At 37.4% G+C, this 19,803-nt stretch overlaps 2 protein-coding genes across 18 annotated transcripts in view; one reads left to right on the forward strand and one right to left on the reverse strand.

The window, feature by feature from the left end:
- The window catches only part of LOC308199635 (uncharacterized protein), a 305,939-nt gene that overhangs the window by 240,068 nt on the left and 46,068 nt on the right, over window positions 1-19,803 (forward strand). For all 10 annotated transcript variants that reach the window (XR_013954765.1, XR_013954766.1, XR_013954767.1 and 7 more), the window contains exons 15-18: window positions 12,610-13,573; window positions 18,225-18,416; window positions 18,805-18,853; window positions 19,439-19,462. The gene's annotated coding sequence lies outside the window, so the exon portion shown is untranslated. The remainder of the gene's footprint in view (window positions 1-12,609; window positions 13,574-18,224; window positions 18,417-18,804; window positions 18,854-19,438; window positions 19,463-19,803) is intronic.
- Window positions 1,164-19,803, reverse strand: part of LOC308199637 (uncharacterized protein) — a gene marked incomplete at its 3' end in the record, with an annotated part of 64,822 nt that continues 46,182 nt past the window's right edge. The window contains exons 2-6 of one of the 8 annotated variants that reach the window (XM_080604070.1): window positions 15,638-15,729; window positions 13,447-13,474; window positions 9,856-9,933; window positions 5,563-5,708; window positions 1,164-3,143 (exon numbers count right to left, since the gene is read on the reverse strand). In XM_080604070.1, coding sequence (XP_080460196.1) covers window positions 5,574-5,708; window positions 9,856-9,933; window positions 13,447-13,474; window positions 15,638-15,729 — 333 coding nt within the window. Of the gene's footprint in view, window positions 10,875-12,707; window positions 12,840-13,446; window positions 13,475-15,637; window positions 15,730-19,803 lie in introns of those variants that run through there. The other 7 variants (XM_080604066.1, XM_080604069.1, XM_080604072.1 and 4 more) reach the window with 7 other exon arrangements.

Genomic DNA, 19,803 nt, shown 5'->3' on the forward strand with positions numbered 1-19,803 from the left:
AATGTTCCACAGTCTGTCCTTGACCGATTAAAAAACCTTGCCACAAAACATCAAACCAATTTAGATAGCTAATCAGAAAAATCAGAATGTTTTTATAGTGATCTTGGTAAAATTCATTGGCTAAACTTTGCTCTTTGTGGTGCTTGCGCTTTGTATAATTAGGGTTGTATAATTTGAGTACATAAGTGGTTTATGATTAATGCCCTTTAAAATATTTTTAGCTCAGCTCTAGTTCTCGTGCTATTTATCCTAAAAGTTTATCATTCTTATCCGCTTCCTAGGAAAGTGTTAGGAAGTGTTATCACTATGTTGTTACACAAGATCCTCCCATGCATTAGAAAAATCAGTTCTAATCTTTAATGAAATGAATGCAAAAAATGATATACTTTTATATTTACTTCTGGCATAGAATAAAATTGTTTTTGATCATTCATTATATGCAAAATATCCTGTTATACACCATGAAATGTAATTTCATCCACATGAGTGAACACTGATGAGGTACTTTTGAAGAAGTGTTGGATAAAATCACTATCCATGTTCAACTTTGCTTAAAAGGTGAAAAGCATAATGTTGTAATGAAAAATAAAGGCAATTTAAAAAATCAACAAAAAAGGCATATTTTTATGCAGCATTACACTATCAGGAAAAAAAATCTGTATCTTGCATTCATCTCACACTAGGATATGCAAAATATATGCATGATCTGAATTGACTTTTTTGACCACTAAATATCAATATATCAGTCTTTAATAGTCTGGGGATATAGTAAAGAAATTACTGATAGTGTCAAAATCTCAGCCTTACTTTCATATCGGAGCTGAGCCAAGAACTATTGATGGCAAGGGAAAGACTCCAGTGGGCTTTGCATCATCCTTCACTCTGCTTCGCCACTTTGCTTAAGTGCCACTTTACATTTTTTCTATGTACTTGTTCATGACAGAAGTTTCATTTCAAACCAGGAAGTATATTTGAAAGGATGTGAGCTGTCACCAGGTACTTTTAAGCAATGTAATTCTCTTATTCTGGTTTGATCGACCGGGTGATTGATGTATTGCTGCTTACTTTTGGCTCCATAATTAAGTGGGAAGCAATAATTCAGGGGCTGCATCTGCCAGCAAGTGGAGCTCTTTGCTAGTCCAGGGAAGTCTTCACCAGGAGCTTTCTTTTTTCTTTTTTTTTTTTTTTTCCCAAACAACTGTAGAGTTGATATTCAGTTTTTCTTCAGCCCTTTGGCAGCTTCCACGTTATGTTCTGCTTCTGTTGGTTTACAAAATGAGAGGATGATGACCAAAATTAATCAGATTATAAATTATTTTATTTCCTTGGAGATTTTGTTCCCTTCCTCTTTGACAGCCAACCATTGTATCCATTCACTCTGTTCCTTAAAAGAAAGGAGAGATTTAAATACTTTAATTTTATCTTTATTTTACTTTTTTTTTTTTGTGTGTGTGTGTAAGAAACATATCCTGGTATTTTTAATAAAAATGGGGTGGGTTGTCATGACAGGGATTTGGGGAGGAGGGAGGGGTTTCGCATGTTTTTCACACTGTGCACTTATTACCCACTGATGGGCATTTATAGTAATGGTTCGTTAGGGTGCAGAATGTCAACCCAGTTGTGCCATGATCTACTTTGTGCCTTTATAAAAATGTTACAGTGTAGGAAGGGGAAGGATCTGCTTTCATGAGAACTGGTCTTCCAAGAATCAACTGTATTTTAAATTATTTTCTACTCCAAATTATCTAGGCTAGGAGGGATTGCTAAAGAAAACATAGCTTTCCAGTCATATCTAGAGAAGCAAGAATTTATATTCAATCAAGATGACATATCAAGATTAGTTTTCTAACTTAAACTCTCAAATGAATCCTCGAGGAAAAACAGACTGAATATAACATTACTTTGCTAATCTTGAAGGTATCCTCCTTTATATACTTTATTAATGTTGAAGTCTCATTTATTTATGCTGGTATGTGGTTTACCTGGTATGTTACTCCATATATCCTGGCAATATTTTATCCTAATTATTTAATGTATACATTAGCTAATGCTGAGTCAGCCAGCTCTCTGAAGCTGGCTCATTTTGTGTGTAATGTGCGTGCTGCAGTGCTTGTGTTTCTTCCCTCTGAGTTTGTCAGTGTTCTTACTGGCCCACAGTCCCAACTGGTATTGCTAACCTATTCTTCAAAGTAGAGCAAGACTATTTTGGCAGGAAAAATAAATTGTTAAATGTGCAGCTATGACAATAAGAAAGGACAGAAAGAGGAAGGTGCATTCTCTCCTTACACATTCTAGTGTAGGGCAGAGAAGCTGCTCTCTCCTCCTGTAGTGGGGATGAGTTAAGCAGGGAAATTCACCTCACCTGGGAGATGACTTCTGCCAACTCAACAGCTTCGAATTGAAGCTGAATGGGAAGGGAGATTGCATCTCTGTAAAGGTTTCAAACAGTTAAAACACTTTTCTCAATGCTTCTGATGAATGTCAATCAGTAAATTAATAGCATTATTCATGTTAGTAACTAAAAAAAAAAAAAAAGCCAAAGAAGTGGAACACACCACCATCCCCAGTATATAGGTGGAGGCATAGATTAAAAAACGGATTAAGTGAATTGACACATGTTGAAGTTGAAAATTGTATCCAGATCTCTTGTGCCCAAAGCATACTCCATGAGGCCTCTCGCTTTTGCACCTTTTGAACTTATTGATGTTATGAGCCTCAGCATTCCTCTTCTTTCATTGCCAGGATAGTGTTCTCTGGAAATGCTTTGTAATCTTGTGTGCTTGGCCAGACCTTTATAGCCCTGGGAGACAGATTCAAGTAGAGCTTAGAAGCAGATCTTGTTAGACTAAAATCCTTGTTAAATAAGGAAAATTCAAAACAACAAATTAAAAGAAAATGGAAATAAAAAGGGTTTGTAAACCAGTGGCATAAGGCTATGACAGTCTTTGCAAGCTGCCTGTTGCTTCTATGATTAGCAGTTGAGTCTCCACAACTTTCTGAGCTGCAGCGAAGCATTCAGGTTCCAGCTTCCAGGTCTGCCCACACTGTCCCTGAAGGCTCTTGAAGTTTCTTCCCCTGAATTTACTCAGCAGCTCTCCAGAAAAAATGCAGCCTCCTCTCTTCTTCTTCTGACCCACTGACTTCTGAGAAGAATATGACATAAAGAATGCAAAAATTAAATAGCTGCAATCCTCCCCTTGCAGCGGATCTTTCTCACATGGGATGGTGGAGAGGATCACTGAATCTGGAGAAAAAAGTGCTCTTAAACAAACAATAATAAGGGCTCATAGCTATAGGGAAACTATGAAATGAAGGGGAAACAATGTATTAATGAGATGAGAGCAGCTCACACCAGCTTTCTCCCTGTAACCTACCGTGTTTCTCAGCCTCAGCAGAAACCAAAGCTTACCTGTGCTTTCCTTCAGGTCTTCAAGGGATTGATTGTTTTTTGAAGTACAAAGACCTACTTCATTTAGCTGTTAAGGGCTTTCATTGCTGCTATGAAGTCTCATAGATTCAGAAAAATACACCTGTATATCTCTGCCGGATCACATCGTTTTACTGCTGATACAGCATAGTAAGAGTGCATTTTAGATCACTCCCAGGCAAATCTGGCTTTTACTCCATATAAAAGTCAGGTCTCCCATAAACCATAGCTCAGTTCAGAAACATACTCAGGGACTGTTGCCTCTTAAAAGCAAGGAAGGCAGTGAATAGTTACGTTCAATCAACAACAAAAAAAGCCACAAAGCTTCCCTTAAAGACCACCATGTCAGTGCAATGAGCCTTAAGGATTTGGTAACTTATATTCCTCTCAATTGTGTGTGACTTTGTTAGAGGATTCATTAGTTAACGCTAATGAGTCCTTGCCTACACATTCTCATCTTCATAACTAACGCACCAGCACTTGTCTCAGACCATTACAATAACATTACATCAACCTATATAGCTAACTATGATTTATTAGACTGCAAAACAAAAGCAATGTAAAAATTGGCTAGAATGGATATTGGGAGGAGAGAAAAAAAAAAAGACTAATCTCACATTTTTCCTTAAAACATGATGCAGCCATTCTATCCCAATTGAGATCACTGTATATTCTTTGCTTTACCTTTACACTTAGAAATACCATCTAGAGCAAACCAGATTTTGCAACTGTATTTAAAAATGCTCTGACAATTTACATGAACATTGCAGGAGGTGTCAAAACTCTAAAATCCAGATAAGGGCTAACTGACAAACTGCATACCCATAAGTCTAAATGTGGAGAAGAGTAACATTAACTTCAGTGGAACAATGCAGGAACTGTAAAGAAATGCTTAAGTGCTGTGGTGGATCATTGCCTTTCTGCCATGTTTTACACCAGACTAGCTTTGAATTGAACTGGAAAGATGGAGTAATGGAGCCATCCTTCATAGGGAGCCAGGGCGCATACAACTTTTTAAGACAACCACACCTTTGACTTGGGTCAGTGTTGCTGGCTTAAATTAAGTAGGGGGTTATTTTGTAGCTTTATGTCTCTGTGCTGCAATCAGACCTGGGGAGAGTCTCTCAAAAGAAATGTCGGAATCACTGGAGTCATTTTAAATCGCTGTCACTGCAGGAAAGGCGGTAAGTGCTATGGTACAGAAAGCTGCTCCCTGAGCAATCAGGTGCTGAAAAGGGAGTGAAGCAGAAAGCCCTGATTGGCATTAGCATTCAGCACCAACTTGTCTACTCATAACCAGCTTCCAATTTAAGGGAGGTACACACCTTACTATAGCGCACTCCACAGGACAAGAACATATATATACCTCAAGAAAAGGTAAAAGAAACAGAGATACGACAGTGATAAATTCTTTTGTCATTTCTCTCCTGTTGTGCTGTAAACAGTCCTCTAGTAGCTTGAATACACTGCTTTGGTAAGTAGTTTGATGTTTAATCATTATTTTTGTAGGTTAGGCTATCAAATAGGTGTAGTCTCTGGATGTGCTGCAATTGCTGTCAAAGAGAGAAAGATTAATTCCCAGGTATTGCTCCTTTGTATCATACAAATCATAGGAAAAAATGTAATTGGGGTCAGCTTTGGCTGCCCTTTTGAAAATATTCATGTAGGGACTTTTGGCAAGAGTTTATTTCTGAATCCTTTGTGAAAGTAAAGTAAGTTTAGAGCAAATCCAATAAAATAACAGGCTGAATGAATATTAAATCACAAGGGAAAATGTAAAAGAGTTTAAAAGTTTCTACAAGCTTTTCAAGAATATAGTGGAGTTATTAAAAAAGAGGACTGGACTGACCTCCAATAAAGTCAGGTAAAGCTATTCATGAACAGATGTAATATTTCTGACCTCAAAAAAACTCATCACATTTGGGGAGTTCTGCTGCTACTTAAACAGTGGTTATGAAAACAGGTTCATAAATAGGTAGCGTGAGGTCTACTGATAAACTCAACAAAAGCTGTTTTATATCTATTGCAGAGATAAGACCAAACCTGACATTTAAATTAGATGTCCTTCCTAGTAGACCGAGGGGAGAGTAGGTAGATAGCTATATCCACTGGCAGCTGTATTCCTTCTGTCCTACCTTTTAAGCGGTCAGTCTTCTGCCTTATTAAATATTAGGGATGCCAGATCTTTGCTTGTGTCATCACCCTCTTTTTTTTTTCTTTTTTTTTTTTTTCCAGCTTTGGCACAAGGCTTAGAGAGTAGATGGAATAACCAGTGTAAAACCTATGAAGCAAAAGAAAAGGTCATTCTGTAGAAATAAATATTGAAAGTAGGTCAGTGGCCTCCTTTACGCTGTTCTGGCATGGTAAAGGTCATTAAAGGCCCAGAAAGAGTCCCAGAGGTTACCCCGTGGAAAAGGAAACATCTTCACTTGGTGAGCATGGCTCTGCAGTATAGTGTGGAAGGCAGGGGTGAGGTGAAGCAGCTCCGAATTCCATCAGAAAGTAACAGAGCATGGAAGGAAGAGGAGGAAAGTGGCAACCTTCAGACAGTTCAGGGCAGAAGTGACCCAAAGGCTCAGGTGCCATCAGAAGGTGGTGGTGGGACAGGGACGCTTGTGCTCCCCTGCCAGGGCCTGGGAGCTGCAGTCCTGTGGCCTGAGTGTGAACCCTCTCTGCCAGCAAGTACTTTGCTGCTGACAGAGAATTTTCCTTTGGGACTTCTAGATTTGTATTAAAGCTTTTTGCACCTTTCATCTCAGCTTGCAGAGCTGCAGTGAATTTGTAGTTGAGACTAAACTACCTAAAACACTAGAAAAAAAAGTGTTCTTTTAAGAAATTTTAATGTATCTCTCTAGGGTGCTGATGTTGCCAGGGTGATCGCGTAGTAGACCAGAGAGCAGGGAAGTACTGGCCTTCTGTGTTTTGGGAAAGATGGCTTGCAAAATCCGTTTTACTACATTTGTCCCCTTCCAGAATGGTTCTTACTGAGAGCTTGTGGCTCTTTGACTCTCCCTAGTGTATGCCTGTGCCTTTCTTAATGTCAGCTACAGAAACTTCAGTCGTTACAGACCTGAGGCTGCAAACCTGCACAGACAGAAATCCACACCTATTTTGCATTTCATTTCCCTCTGTACTAAGTGAGAAATTGAGAGGGCATATCTGAAGAGATACATCTCAGGAGACGTGCATCCACAAGAAATAAAATATCTGGATTCATGGGTAGCATCCAGAAACATCAGGACACCTTTTACATGTGCGGTCAGTTTCTCTCTGTAGAGTACATCTGCAGAGACATACAAAAACCAGGCTTTTTGTAGAAGTCCAGATCCACCACCACAGTTACCTGACTCGCATGCCATTTACCCAGAAATCCTGTATACACATCAGGGAAGTGTCACTGAGGGAGCATGAAATGCTGAAAACCCGTTAGTCCCCTAGTAAATCTGCTTTGAAGACCGTAAGTTCTAATTTGATCCATTGAACTCAGAACAACACTCCCCTGGGCAGGCTGGATTTACAGTGCCTCCAATGAGTGCAAGCACAGATCATCACCACGGCCTCAGGGGCTTCAAGGACTCATAGCTGTGACACATTCGACTTCTTAGTTCTCAGTTACAGCCAGAGCTTTTTCATTTGGGCTGTACTTATTTTCTTCTTTAATAACATTGAAATTTTGAGAGTTAATCACCCAGGTTGAATTCCTGCCAGTTCTGTTTTAATTCAAGAATGACTGAAGGATGTTGATGCTGTGAAACATGGCCTGTAATCTGAACAGAGCTCAGTTTCAAGCACCAAAATAAATGTCTCTGTCCATCTGGGCTTAACCCTTATCCTTTCCCTCCTGTTGCTCCCATGTCAAATTCATCCTCTCTCCCACATGCACCAGAAAGTCTTGGAATCAGGTAGCAGGGTCTGTTCTCTTGTCCCAAGTCGCACATAATGTCTGCAGGAGAAAAATGCTGTTGTTACTCGCTATGGACTGGGGGTTCTGACTTGCCTTCATGTCACTTCTGTGACAAAAGCTGGTTCTTATTAGTGCCACATGAATTTTCAGACTACATTAGCAGCTTTATGGCACCTCGCTTCTCTCACAGCTGATCAGGGATTATAGGTTATTTACCACCTCCAGTGGTAGATCGAGGGGTGTATTACACTGGGAAAAAAGTTTGGTATAAACAGCTTTCCTGAACCCTCCCAAGTTAGTCTTCAGCCTATTTCTGGGACAAAGCCATTCCACCTTAGTCCTCATGGCAAAACCACAGACGAAATAATGAAGGAAAACTGGGAACAGGCTCACGTAGGTTTCATATTTCTGATTCTGAGGCCTTTGTGCAGTCAAGGGAAAAATTGCTGATCTTTTTTGAGCAGTGTGTAAAATATATCTGAGATTTCATTTAGAAATAAGGAAAACAGACAAGAGTCTATTTGGCATATGGTATGAGTATGATGCTTCCCATAATGACCATTTTTGCTTATTCGAGGGGTAAGCAGTCTGTTTATTTTTGAAGTTCTTCCACCTTTGCTTTGTTATACAACAGGGACAACATTTTTTTTTTTTTTTAAGTGATATATGTTCCATAGGCTTTATGCTGTCTGTAATTTAGAGGGAGATGGAGATTTATGTGGGATACAGTTATTCTCGCTGTTTATTTTGGGGTAATCTTTTTAATGAAATCTTTGTCCAAGAGCCAAATATAAATATGAAGCACTTGTCTTAGTAAATGAAAGTGCTACACCAATGAATATTCTGCAGCACATATATCCTAGTTTTAAACTCTGAATATCTGAGCATTTTTTTCACCCTTCAGAAGGGTGTAGTTGGCCAGTGGACAAAGTTTTGTCCTGCAGCTGCTGTTGCAGCCAGTTTCTCGTGTAGTAAAAAGATATAATTCGAGTGCTGCTGTAAACTTCATCACTTATGAAAACATTTCTGCACATGCTGGACTGTAAAGTGACACTTGCCAGGTGTTTTCTGTGTTTGAATACATCTGCTCTGCCTGTCACTGTAACTTTCTAATTGTAAATGCTGTTGGTCCTGGGCATGAGTCTCCTCTTACTTTCACCACTGACATGTTATAGTATCTCTTTTCATATAAACCGAATTATAGCAGTCAGTGCCATGGAATTACTAACACAGTAGTCTCTGAACTATTAAGGTGACTGTGGTGGCAGCATGGAAACCTAAAGTTTCTACAGTCCATTCTAACATTACGCCTGGTAATAGTGCTCTTGGGGGAGGTAGAGAGGAATTTCACACTGTACTCTATTGCCTGTGATTTAAGGTAAGAAGACCTTACACTGTTGGACACAGCATCTCTTATTTATTGAGTGATTCCCTGCACTTTATATAAATAATTGCTGGAAAAGCATTAAAAAAGTTAATTAATTAATTTTAAGTTTTAAGTTTAATTAATTAAAGTGAAGTTAATTAATCTCTAGGCATATTTAGGCTCTTAAAAATTTCAGGGCAATTTTGTTTAAAATGCCAAAATGTTTTAAAAGTGCTGGTTTTGAAGTACCACAGACTCTTGGTTATATCCTTTCAAGGATATTCAAAGAAATATAGCCTACTAAATGTTTAATTTAATAGCTGATAATACGATTCAGGCTCTTTAGGCTGAGAGCTTTCAAAAACTTATTCAGCTTGTTTATTTAGAGTAGGGACACAGCATATAATTGAATAAACAATCGGTTAATTAATATTTCAATCTTGCAGTATACTTCATTTGTATGTGTGAATGATAACCTCTTTGGCAGATGTTGGTTTCAGATCATAAAGCGGTGTTCCACTACAGGAACAATAAATGGCTTTTCAGTCCCTACCTGTGTTTTACTTCTGCAGAAAGCACTATCAACCTCATATCTTTTTTTATAGATAATGCATCAATATTATGGTGCTGGCTTGAAAGTTGAGATTTTGTGGTCTTAGATCCTCTGTTTAATAGTAGTTTGTCTTTCACTTTAGCGTGAACCATTCATAGGGAAGGCAGCTCAGGCATCCAGACACTGTTGGCACAGCACTCCCCTCAGCTTCCCAGGAACCTGGGCCTGTTGGAGGCTGGTGTATGTTTGCCTGGGTAGGTGTGTAGACAGTAACAGGCATTGGTTGGGTTGGCAGGCTCAGATGAAACACCACAGAAACATGGTCAGCTTCATTTTCTTTCTGCCCTCTGAGTGTATGGCTGGGAATAATATGTACTTTGGGGTTGTGCTTTTGGCTTGGTTTTCTGCTTGTTTGTTTGGACTCTTTCAACTGAGGAAAACAGCATTTGTAAAGTGCAGATACATTTTGAAAAACCACAATAAAATGAAAGAAAATGACAATAATTACAAAGACTGACTAAAAGTCAAAGATAGAGTTGATCAAAGTCATCACCCAAACTTGCTCTGTACTTTTCCTGTGGTGTGTCACAGTTCCTCAGACTTACGTTGGGTACTGCCAGTCCTGTTTCCTTGACTGTCTTTCTCCATGTCTCTGTCTTTTTGTAGAAGTCCTGAGCCCACAGCTGCATGAAGAAATAATATACAGACAAACTTTAAGAATTCATATTAAACCCAAGGTTAATTTTAGTCTGTAGTTAGGCTGAGGTAATCAGACTGAGAGCGTAAAACCTCATTTTTTTCTCAGACTTCTCTTACAGTGCCATTTTGTGGATCCTGGAATTTTTACCATTTTTAGACTTGTTCTTTGACAGTGATTCCAGGAAAAAATGACAAGCATGAAATTGTTGAGAAACTGTAGATTCTGTATCATTGGCCCAAGGGATCTGACTGGAGGATCATAGGAGTAATTTAGCAGCTAGTACAAAAAGATCTACTTAGAGATGTTCAGACTTTGGTACATGGGATTTGGGTTATGGCTGAAGTGGTTGTTGGGTGCACAATAAGCTTGTGACCAGATAATATTACCTTTACATTGACCTTCACATTTTTCAACTTCATTGATAAGGAAATACCATGAAGATCTAGCTGTAAAGGGGGTTTTGTGGCCTGCACCATTCTGAGCAGTAATCGAGTAGTAAAGCCAGTAAGATAATCATTCTGCCAGTAACATCTGTGCAAAAGAAAAGGTATGCATGAAACCCTTCACCTCCTTCCAGAGCCAGAAAGCTTGGGAAAGAACATAAGAACATCCACATTTGTGCAACAGCAGCCAGAAGCTGGGGAAGAGAAGAAAATATTGGCACAAAGCATAAAAGTCAAACTAAAGGCTCAGGAAGCAAGAAGTTACAAGTGAAAGCCAGACCCCCATCTACCATAGGGCTGATATAATGGGGAGAAGAAGCTGTTGAAGTGTGGACTGGCTCTCTGGTGGGAAGGCTGTGTCCTCTCTACCTACGGTTCACTGGAAGAGCCTCTGGTGTTTGCTAAAGGGGCCTTACTCAATTCTGAAATGTCTTTATTGCTAATAGAGTTGTCTTTGGCCCGATACAGTGAAATGTTTCTTCTAAAAAAAAAAGAAGACAAACCAACAATCCAAAACCACAATAATAGGATTTAGAAATAAAACTGAACGAGTTTATAGTAACAGACTGGCTGTTAACCTCCTTGTACACAGATTGTTCTCATTTATTTTTGGAATATGGCACTAAGCTCTAGATTTATTCAAGAGTGCTCTGAGGAATTTACTTTCACTGTCCTCTATTGTACGATACAACATGTCACAACTCTCTGATCTTGTTTTCTTTCACTTTCTACCTCAGTTTGGGAGACTTTGTCTTCCTTGCTCATCTGCATTGTATTCCTTGGCTTTTATAGAAGTTCAGTTTCTGTGTGCCAAACTCTTTTCACATAATGTAACTCAATCCATATGTCCAGTTCATACAATTGAATACAAATCTCTGGCAGATGCTCTCTCAAAATCCAGCTACCGCTTCAGCATTTTTTGTCCCATGCATGTTTTAAGAGATTTTTGCAGCTTTAAGTTTTGGCAGTTGGAAATAAAACAACTTCTTTCCTACGATAGATTTCCTAAAACTCTTAAAAATTTGGTTCTCTTTCTTCATTCAAAGCATGGTGACCTGGCAATTATTTTCCTAGTCCCTCCTGTTTTACAAAGAAAAGTTAAAGGTATGAAGACATCTTTTAAAAAGTGTGGAAACTCCAGTATTTTGCCTAATGTTCCTTTGCCCCGATCCAGTGTGTTTGAAGCACAGGTTGGATCTGTATTTTGTGCTTGGTTACGGATGTTGTTCTGCCTATTACTTGCTATAGGAAACTGCTGAAGAAGCGGTAGCAGTGGGCTGAGTGTTGTGTTTAACCATCACATTGCAAAGAAGCCCATTTTCTGGATACAAAATAGCTCTGCCAGCTTTCTGCTTCTGTTTTAGACAGGAAAAAAAAAAAATCAGACTTCTACAACAGTCAAAATTTATTCAGTTTCCTTATCTGAAGACTACAAATTTCATTTTTATACTTGTGAAACAAAGCTATATTTTCATGCATCCTTGTTCTGTGACCAAGCTCTGTAAATGAAAAAGATCAAACACTGAAAGATGTGTGCACAATGTACTTCTACTGCACTGAGCTTGGAAAAAAAAAATCAAGCTGTAAAAACCATCTGAACCACCAAAAGGAGTCGTGAGGAAGTATGATTGCTTTCAAAGGTATCTGGTAAGAATATGTGTTTATACAGTAAATTAATTTCAAACAAAAGCAATTTATCTTGTCTGAAGATTCACATGGAATATAGTGCAAATGAGTTAGAAAAACAAGAACAGGATGCTTTAAAATTCTTACCTATTTAAATGCTGCACTAGGCACTTTCTAGTTTGGGACAGGATTTAATTGGATTCTATAAAGCACACTGTCAGGATGGTCATTTTCTTACCAGCAGGTAACAGCAGTTCCAAAAAATGTGCTTTCTCCAGTGTAGCTGTAGGAACTGTTGCTACTTAGAAATTAGCAAAGTCATTAATCACAAAAAAAAGAACAAACTGTTATATAAAGCAATAATTTTGCCAGACAAGTATTTTAAGTCTCTCTAAACCAGATGATCAGAACATATTACCCAGTTCTTGGTTTATTGTCTTCATAAAACATTGGAAGGATATGTGTCTGGTCTAGTAATTTATTTTATTTTATTTTATTTTATTTTATTTTATTTTATTTTATTTTATTTTATTTTATTTTATTTTATTTTATTTTATTTTATTTTATTTTATTTTTATTATTTTTTTCAGGCACAAATATGATGATCTTCTTAAAGTGGGTTGGTTTTTCTTTTTCAACCCTTCTGGTTCTTGCAACATTTTTACCTTTTCAATGCTTAACTTACTGTCTACTGCAACAATGCATTGAAAATGCTGAAAAGGAGTGAATACCAATAGGAAGCTTCACAGGAGATGTTGTTATCAGGAGGTATGTTGCTGGTAGTAACCATGGAAACTCGTTTAGGATGACCTGAAGTAGTCTAAGGATAAGTAATACAATGAAAGCAAGCACAGAGAAATTTAGACTGCTTAGTAGGGAAAATTCAGCTCTTTATGTTGTATCCTGTTAAACAACATGAAATGCTACTAGGGAACATTAAGATGCATGAGGTAATTTAAAATTATTTTGGACAATGGAATTTGAGATTCTCTTGTAGGAAAGTCTTTTGGCAGGAGAAGGGCTCTGTTGATCTCAGATTCATTTCAGATAACATTAATTACAAATTTCATAATTCCATGAGCCTTGCTCTATACCAGTAACTTTCTCAGTTCAAGTACTAAGTGTCTCACATATATCTTTATGAATCAACACTGGAAATCCCTGTTCACTGATGATAATCCCACTCTTCTGGAAAATCTTGATTGAAGGAGGAGACATTTCAGAGACTAAGCCAACAACGTGCTGCTTTAGCAAGTATGTAAATTAAATAGATATTTCTTAAGCTGAGGCCTGTAAGTGGGACTAAAACAACTGATGTTCTCCTAGTTTACAGCAAGTGAGGGACAAGAAATAATTTAGTTAGAAACTTGAGTTTGAATAAGAAGTTATTTGGTTAGAAATAATTTCATAGTCATTCGACTACTTACTTTGCATTTGTATTCCATTTCAGAGAGTCTGTGAAAAGGAAGTACAAGAAATAAGTAAATGGAAATGTAAAGTAAAATTCAGATGTAGATGAGTAAATACAAATACATTGAAAGCTGGCAAAATGAGGTGAGACAAAATTTTAAGATATACTAATTTACCCTACACAAGCTACTTACTGGTACCAATAAGCTTGTTCTTCCATCCTTGTTATGCTCAGTTTGATTTTGCTTTGGCACCTTTGCTCTCTTGCTAACCCTGTTTTAAGGATACAGTTTTAAACAACGTCCTGGCTTACTTGTGCCTTCTGCTCTCCTAAATAGGTGAGGACTTGCAAAGCTATGTCTCACTTTTCCTACTCCTTCATATTGTTATAGAGATTGAAGAAGTATTTTCTAATTTCGAATATTTTAAGGCTAAAGCAGTGACTGAACACAGATTACCTCCTCCTGGTCCTCCCACAGGCAGTACATTAGTGGTAAAAAGAGAATACTCTAAATTCCTTTATCATACAGTCATCTTGGTGTCTGTTATAACAAAAACATTATAATCAGGTTGTAAATATTAAATAATATAAAATTTTAATTGGTTTGAATGTGTGCAAATAGAGCACTACAAAGAAGGGTTTTTTTAAGGCTTTTTCCTCACTTGCTAAAAAGAAAAAAAAAAAAAAAAGAAAGAGCTTTCTTGATTCAGTATGCATACTGAGCTTGGTAAATTGCCCATGTTGTCAAAAGACAGTGATCCTTTCTGTGGCATTCTCATGAATGATGGCTTGCGCTACACCCTGGTTGGAGAGACAACTTGTTCATGTTGTTTTGAAAAGTAAGATGGCAATGAAATGAGACATTTCATTGAAGAAGCTGGTAGACATTTTGGACATTACCTCACTTTTTTGTTGTAGGGCTTTTTTTCCGATAAACTCAGGAAAGTCACTTACACAGAGTTTTCCTTCTAAGGATTTTGATGGTAATTTATTTTTATATTAATGAAAAGCAGCAGAGAGAAATCCTAAATGGGTGACTTTCTAATTGATGCTTGCCTGTGTTATAAATAATGCTACATCAAGTTGCTATTTAAAGTGCATTTTTATGCAATAAGATTAGACTTGTTGAAACTGATGGGTAGAAAAACTGTCTTCACCTCTCCATCTTTGCTGTCATCTTTGCTCAACATTTGGAAATGTACGACCTGTAAGAGTCTCTTGGAAATCCCAAAGTGATATGTAGGAAGCAGCCAAGTGTTACTAGTGCTATCTGCTATCTGGCTTGTACAGCTTTGTTGATGCCACAGATGTGATTTAGGCAGCTCTGATCCTGCTTTTATACAACACTTGTTGTAAGGAAGTCAAATTGTCCATCTCTAACGCCTCAGATTCATAAAAGACATAATTGGTATAAAGCCACCTTGGGTCTTCTTACTAGATGTTCAACTTTAGGCTGAATACATCTCACCAAAGCTGAACTCTCCTGACTATATGTAGAAATGTTCCACTTAATAATTTGTACTTTTTTCTAAATATTTGGGAGTATTATTTTCAAGTATATTGAGACAATTTTTGCTTTGCTGTACTCAGTATAATCCACACGTGAGTGTTCTTTATATATCCACTTACATTCATTTAGCTTCAAATCTGCACAAAAATACTATTCTAGGATAATATGGTGAAGAAAAAATCAGTCAGCCTTTGAACTGTATTTGACCTACCAGAAACTCAGTTTAAAATCACCAATAGCCCAAGGTCACAAAGACAATAGAGACTGAGGTTTTCAGCCAACTTGTACTCAACAAGCTCTATAGTTTTCCCTGATCTGTAGCTACACAGAAGTGTATTGACTTAAAATAGTCTATAGCCATTTTTTCTTTACAAAGATGTCACAATGTTTTTTGTTCAAATAAATTTAACAATGCACTATTGTTGTCAATTCAGTATCTTCCCAGGCCATTTCTAAATGAACCAATTTAACAAAACATATTTTCATCCTGGAGAGAACAGCCAGGAAAAAGCAAACAAATGAACAAACAAACAAAAACCACAAAAGTCCTTTGGTGCTATTTAGAGTGATGAGACCAGTTTACGATTGTGGTGGATGCATTTATGCACTGCAAGAAATGGAAGGTAAAAGCACAGACTGTGAGATCAGACTGGCTTGACCCAAATCAGAATTCTGAGAATAAATCCAAATAGTTTACTTGCAGTGCTGTTCGTGCAGTTTCCTTTCTTTGGCCACCTTTCTTCCTCTTTGATGATGAAGACACTTCAGTCTAAGAAGCATTGGATGAGTCTGGAAGGGAAGGGAAGGGTGTAAAGCAAATGTAAGAAAATTGCGATTTCCACTGTCCTGCAGGCTCAGGGTCAGTGTTGGTTGGGCTTAGGTGCTCTGCTCAGCCTTGCTGTGTCCTTGGCAGAGGAGCTGGTAGTGGCTGTGCAAACTGTGGCTGTGCAAAAAGTGGCTGAGTTTGAAGATGCTTGGAAAAGTATAGGTATTCCTGTGCATCACCAAAATAATTATCAATGGAGGTCCCATTTCTTCTCATTCTAAGAATTGCTGCAAGTCTAGGAAATAAGCTTCATTTTAATGGAAATTTTTTACCTCAGCTTCAGGAGATGAAGCACTTCTGCAATAGAATTAATCTTTGAATATGCATGCTGTTGCACATGCTTTTTCTTATTAGAAGAATTAACTTCTAGTGCTGAGAAAAAACAGTGTAAAAAATAAAGAGGGCACTAAAAACATAATATTGAAAAGCACATAAATCTGTTTAAAAATTATAACTTTTCTAGTTGAGCTGTTTATTGCCATTCATATTAAAATTTTATGGGACACTAAAAATGTTGGTTATTTCTGTGCATCTGACCATTAAACTGCAAGCTTGCACATTAGTTAGAATAATGAAGTTCAAAGCACATACTCATATCTGAATGGCCAAGTCATCTGGAATTTCGAAATACTTTAAGTTAATGACATAAAAAATAATGTATTTCAAAGAAGTTATACAAAGTTAATATAACGCAATATAAGCAGGTAAGGAATGATTAACTGTTAGGTAATAAATTGTTTTCTTAAGAAATTTCCATCGGTACTACTTATAAAGAGTCTTCCACAGAAGTACACTTGGTTTAGCACAATTCTACCTCTCAAATAACAAGTGTAACAAGAATCTGAAAGGTAATCACTGCTAGTAAAATTTGCCAATGACAAAAAATTAATGAAGTAGCCATAAGTAATGGTGATGGATCAGTTCTACAGTTCAGCTTGGGTGAGAAGGCATACTTACTTGAACACAAATGACAGGCTCAGTGCAAGTGTCCCTGGCTAAGAGATATTATCGTGTATGCTGCAGGAGATTAGACTAGATGAACGTAATGATATTTTAGTGGCTCTTGAAGCTCCAAACAACTGTGTAGTCTTCAGTACAATAAAAACACCCTTGGTCGACTGGATCTATATATCAGATCTCTGTAAATGATTGTGAAAGTATACTCTGTGGAGAAGAGCTTTTGTTTTGCTTTGGTTTTTTAAGCTTTGTTTTTACAAGTAACGGTTTATTGCTTCCAAGATATGCCTCATGTTGCTAAGATCTACACATTTGCAAAAAGAACTAGTTTTTTATGCACTTTAGGAAAAATGTTCTTTATAGCCTGTGATTGCAGATGGGTTCTGGTTATTATCTTTCAGTCTGACATCACATTCTCCTCATTCAACATCTTTTTGCATTTCCTTTTTGTCACTGTGATTCTGATTATTTACACAAATAGAAACCTTTAAAACTAAATACTCAAGTTCATATTTTCACTAGTTTGCTAACATCTATTGACACACAGTGTCTCCTGCAGAATTTCTTTATGCTCTTCAGTGTTGTAGTTTTAGCTGTCCTAAGTCCTGTTTTGAGTCTGGGATTTTAAAAGTGTCAAAAAAAGGGAAATATTTAACTCTGGTTCTCACTTCAAAATCATACAAAAGGAGGAGTCTGACATAGTTTCAACATAAAATCTCAAATCAGAACTATTTTTCCTATGCCTGATACCAGGGCAGCTGTAAGAATCTGTAATTTCTGGTGTGATTCATACTATATCCACTTACATTTGAAACTAGATAAGTTTTCCATAATCTTAAATTTTCCTTTATGCTTTCTGTAACACCAGTAGTTAACCTCTGGCCTTGCTCTCACTAAAATGCCCCTTTGTTGCAGGACTTCTTTCTGTGACGACTCCCTCCCTCCAAGGTGCCTTTCCTTTCAATGATGATGACAGTGTTGCTGCGTCTTTATTGTTTGCTTCGTGACATATTTAATATAAATAGCTGCTACCCAAGATGTAAATTCTTCTGTGGGACTAAGCTAAGTGATCACTGGCTCAGGGTAAATAAATCCTCTGTGACCTTGGGCAAGACACTTCAGTACTCTGTAACAAAATTCTATATAACAACATGTGAATGACACCACTTGAGCTATTGCTTAAGAAGAAAACAACAGTAAAGCTTTTTGCTTCTTGCACTATGATAATACATACCCAGCAGGTGTTACTGTTCACCAGGAAAGAAATCACTGAGTACATTAGCACTAAGTAATTAACCATGTACAAGTTCAAGATTTTGAGAATTTTATACTTATACACAAGTGTTTCAACTTTTGAATCCATATGTAGAGACTTGGGAGTTTGCTTATTATTACTTTACTAAGACAAGTAAAAAAAAATGTTGTTGTTCTTTGTTCATTACTGAACCTGCCATGTGAAGAGTTCAATTTTTGAGTGCATTGCATTCAATTTGCTTGGTAGATGCAATAAAGATCTGAGCCCTTGAAGTCTGCAGAGAGCTATCTGTCAATATGTCATTATAACATGGCTTCAGGAAAACTACAAAGTCCACTGCTGTGGCACAACCTGTCCTTTCCACCACACTGAGAAATTCCACACTGACATCACCAGGAATGGGCTGCGGCCGTCTGCAAGGAATGCTTGCTTTCTGAGGTGGGAATATAGTTAGGTTAACTATTCTGTTATGATTTAACATCAGTATTTTAGTTACTAATATTTATACTTTTCAGAAAACTAGGTGCTCCTAGGTACATAGGAGGTACAAATATCTTCCATGATTGTAACTAGGGAGAAGTGCCTAGTTTGCTTTTATATTTACTGTTGTTGCCAGTTTTGAGTATTAAAACAATAAACTGCTTCTAACTGCCTCACTTTAAGAGGTGATGGGCTGGATTTATTTCTCTTTTTCTACCAAACTACTCAGAAATACAATTTTTTCTTTTGTTGATGGTTTATGACTTAAAAAATAAAAACAAAAAAAAAATCACTTCCTGTGGTATCAGTCTTCTAACCCACAGCTCATCTCCATCTTATCTTGCAGGCTCACAGGACTGTTCCTCTTCCCCAGACACACTGGAGCTCACATGCAGGTACGTGCTTCCTGCTAAGCCATTAATAAACAGCATGTTGCTGTGTTTCCAACAATTTGCAAATCACAAAATACCAAATACATATTGAGCATATCAATTAATTTAGCTCACAATTTCTGCAGTAAAACATTGCAATTGTTCTACACGGTGCATTCTGATCCTCACTGCGATTTCAAGTTAGGTAACTGAGAATCTGCAGATACTCACTGGTGGTCAGGACAAGGGATTTGCTCATTCTCACCTCAGTCATTGACTCTAGAAACCTCAGATAAATTTCTGCTGGAGAAGTTATTAAAAGAGATTCCTACGTCTGGGTTACAGGTATGCAGCTTCTAACCATGACTGAAGTTTGATGCAGTGATCTCTCTTCCTACCTGTTTTAAATGTGTCTATAGTGTTGTATATAGAGAAATCTAAGGCTTTTGCAGTTTGGTTATAAAAGAATGCCTTGGCTAAGGTAACTTTATTCTATATAATGTTTTTATAATTTCCTATTCTTGTTCGTTGCTAAATTTAAACATCATCAGAATATTATAGCAAGATTTTTGCAATATGTGAATTGAAGCAGGTATGTTTGCCTTTCAGGTTCATGAGGCGTTGTCTGCACAGGTGAGACCCTGTGTAAACCAGCAAGGACTTTCCTTCTGTTCCTTACACTTTCATTTCCAGGGGAAATAAAGCCAGGCCCACACAGGCTGCAAGAGAAAGTGGCCTCCAACATTGTCTCTCCTTGATTCCTGATCTGGATAATCACAACCCTGTGACACACTAAAGCATACAGGCAGCCTGGAAAAAAAAAAAAAAAAAAAAAGTGGTTATCTGAATTTGGATTTTGAGCTTACATTTGCTTTCCAATAAGGACTCCTTGAGAGGCTCTAACTAGCCAGTACCTTTATATAGTGGTATGCAACTCTTTTTGTTTTTCTTTATAAATTTGGCTTTATTTTGGG

The sequence above is a fragment of the Anser brachyrhynchus genome (genome assembly GCF_964034855.1).
Source record: "Anser brachyrhynchus genome assembly, chromosome: 9".
Classification (NCBI taxonomy): domain Eukaryota; kingdom Metazoa; phylum Chordata; class Aves; order Anseriformes; family Anatidae; genus Anser; species Anser brachyrhynchus.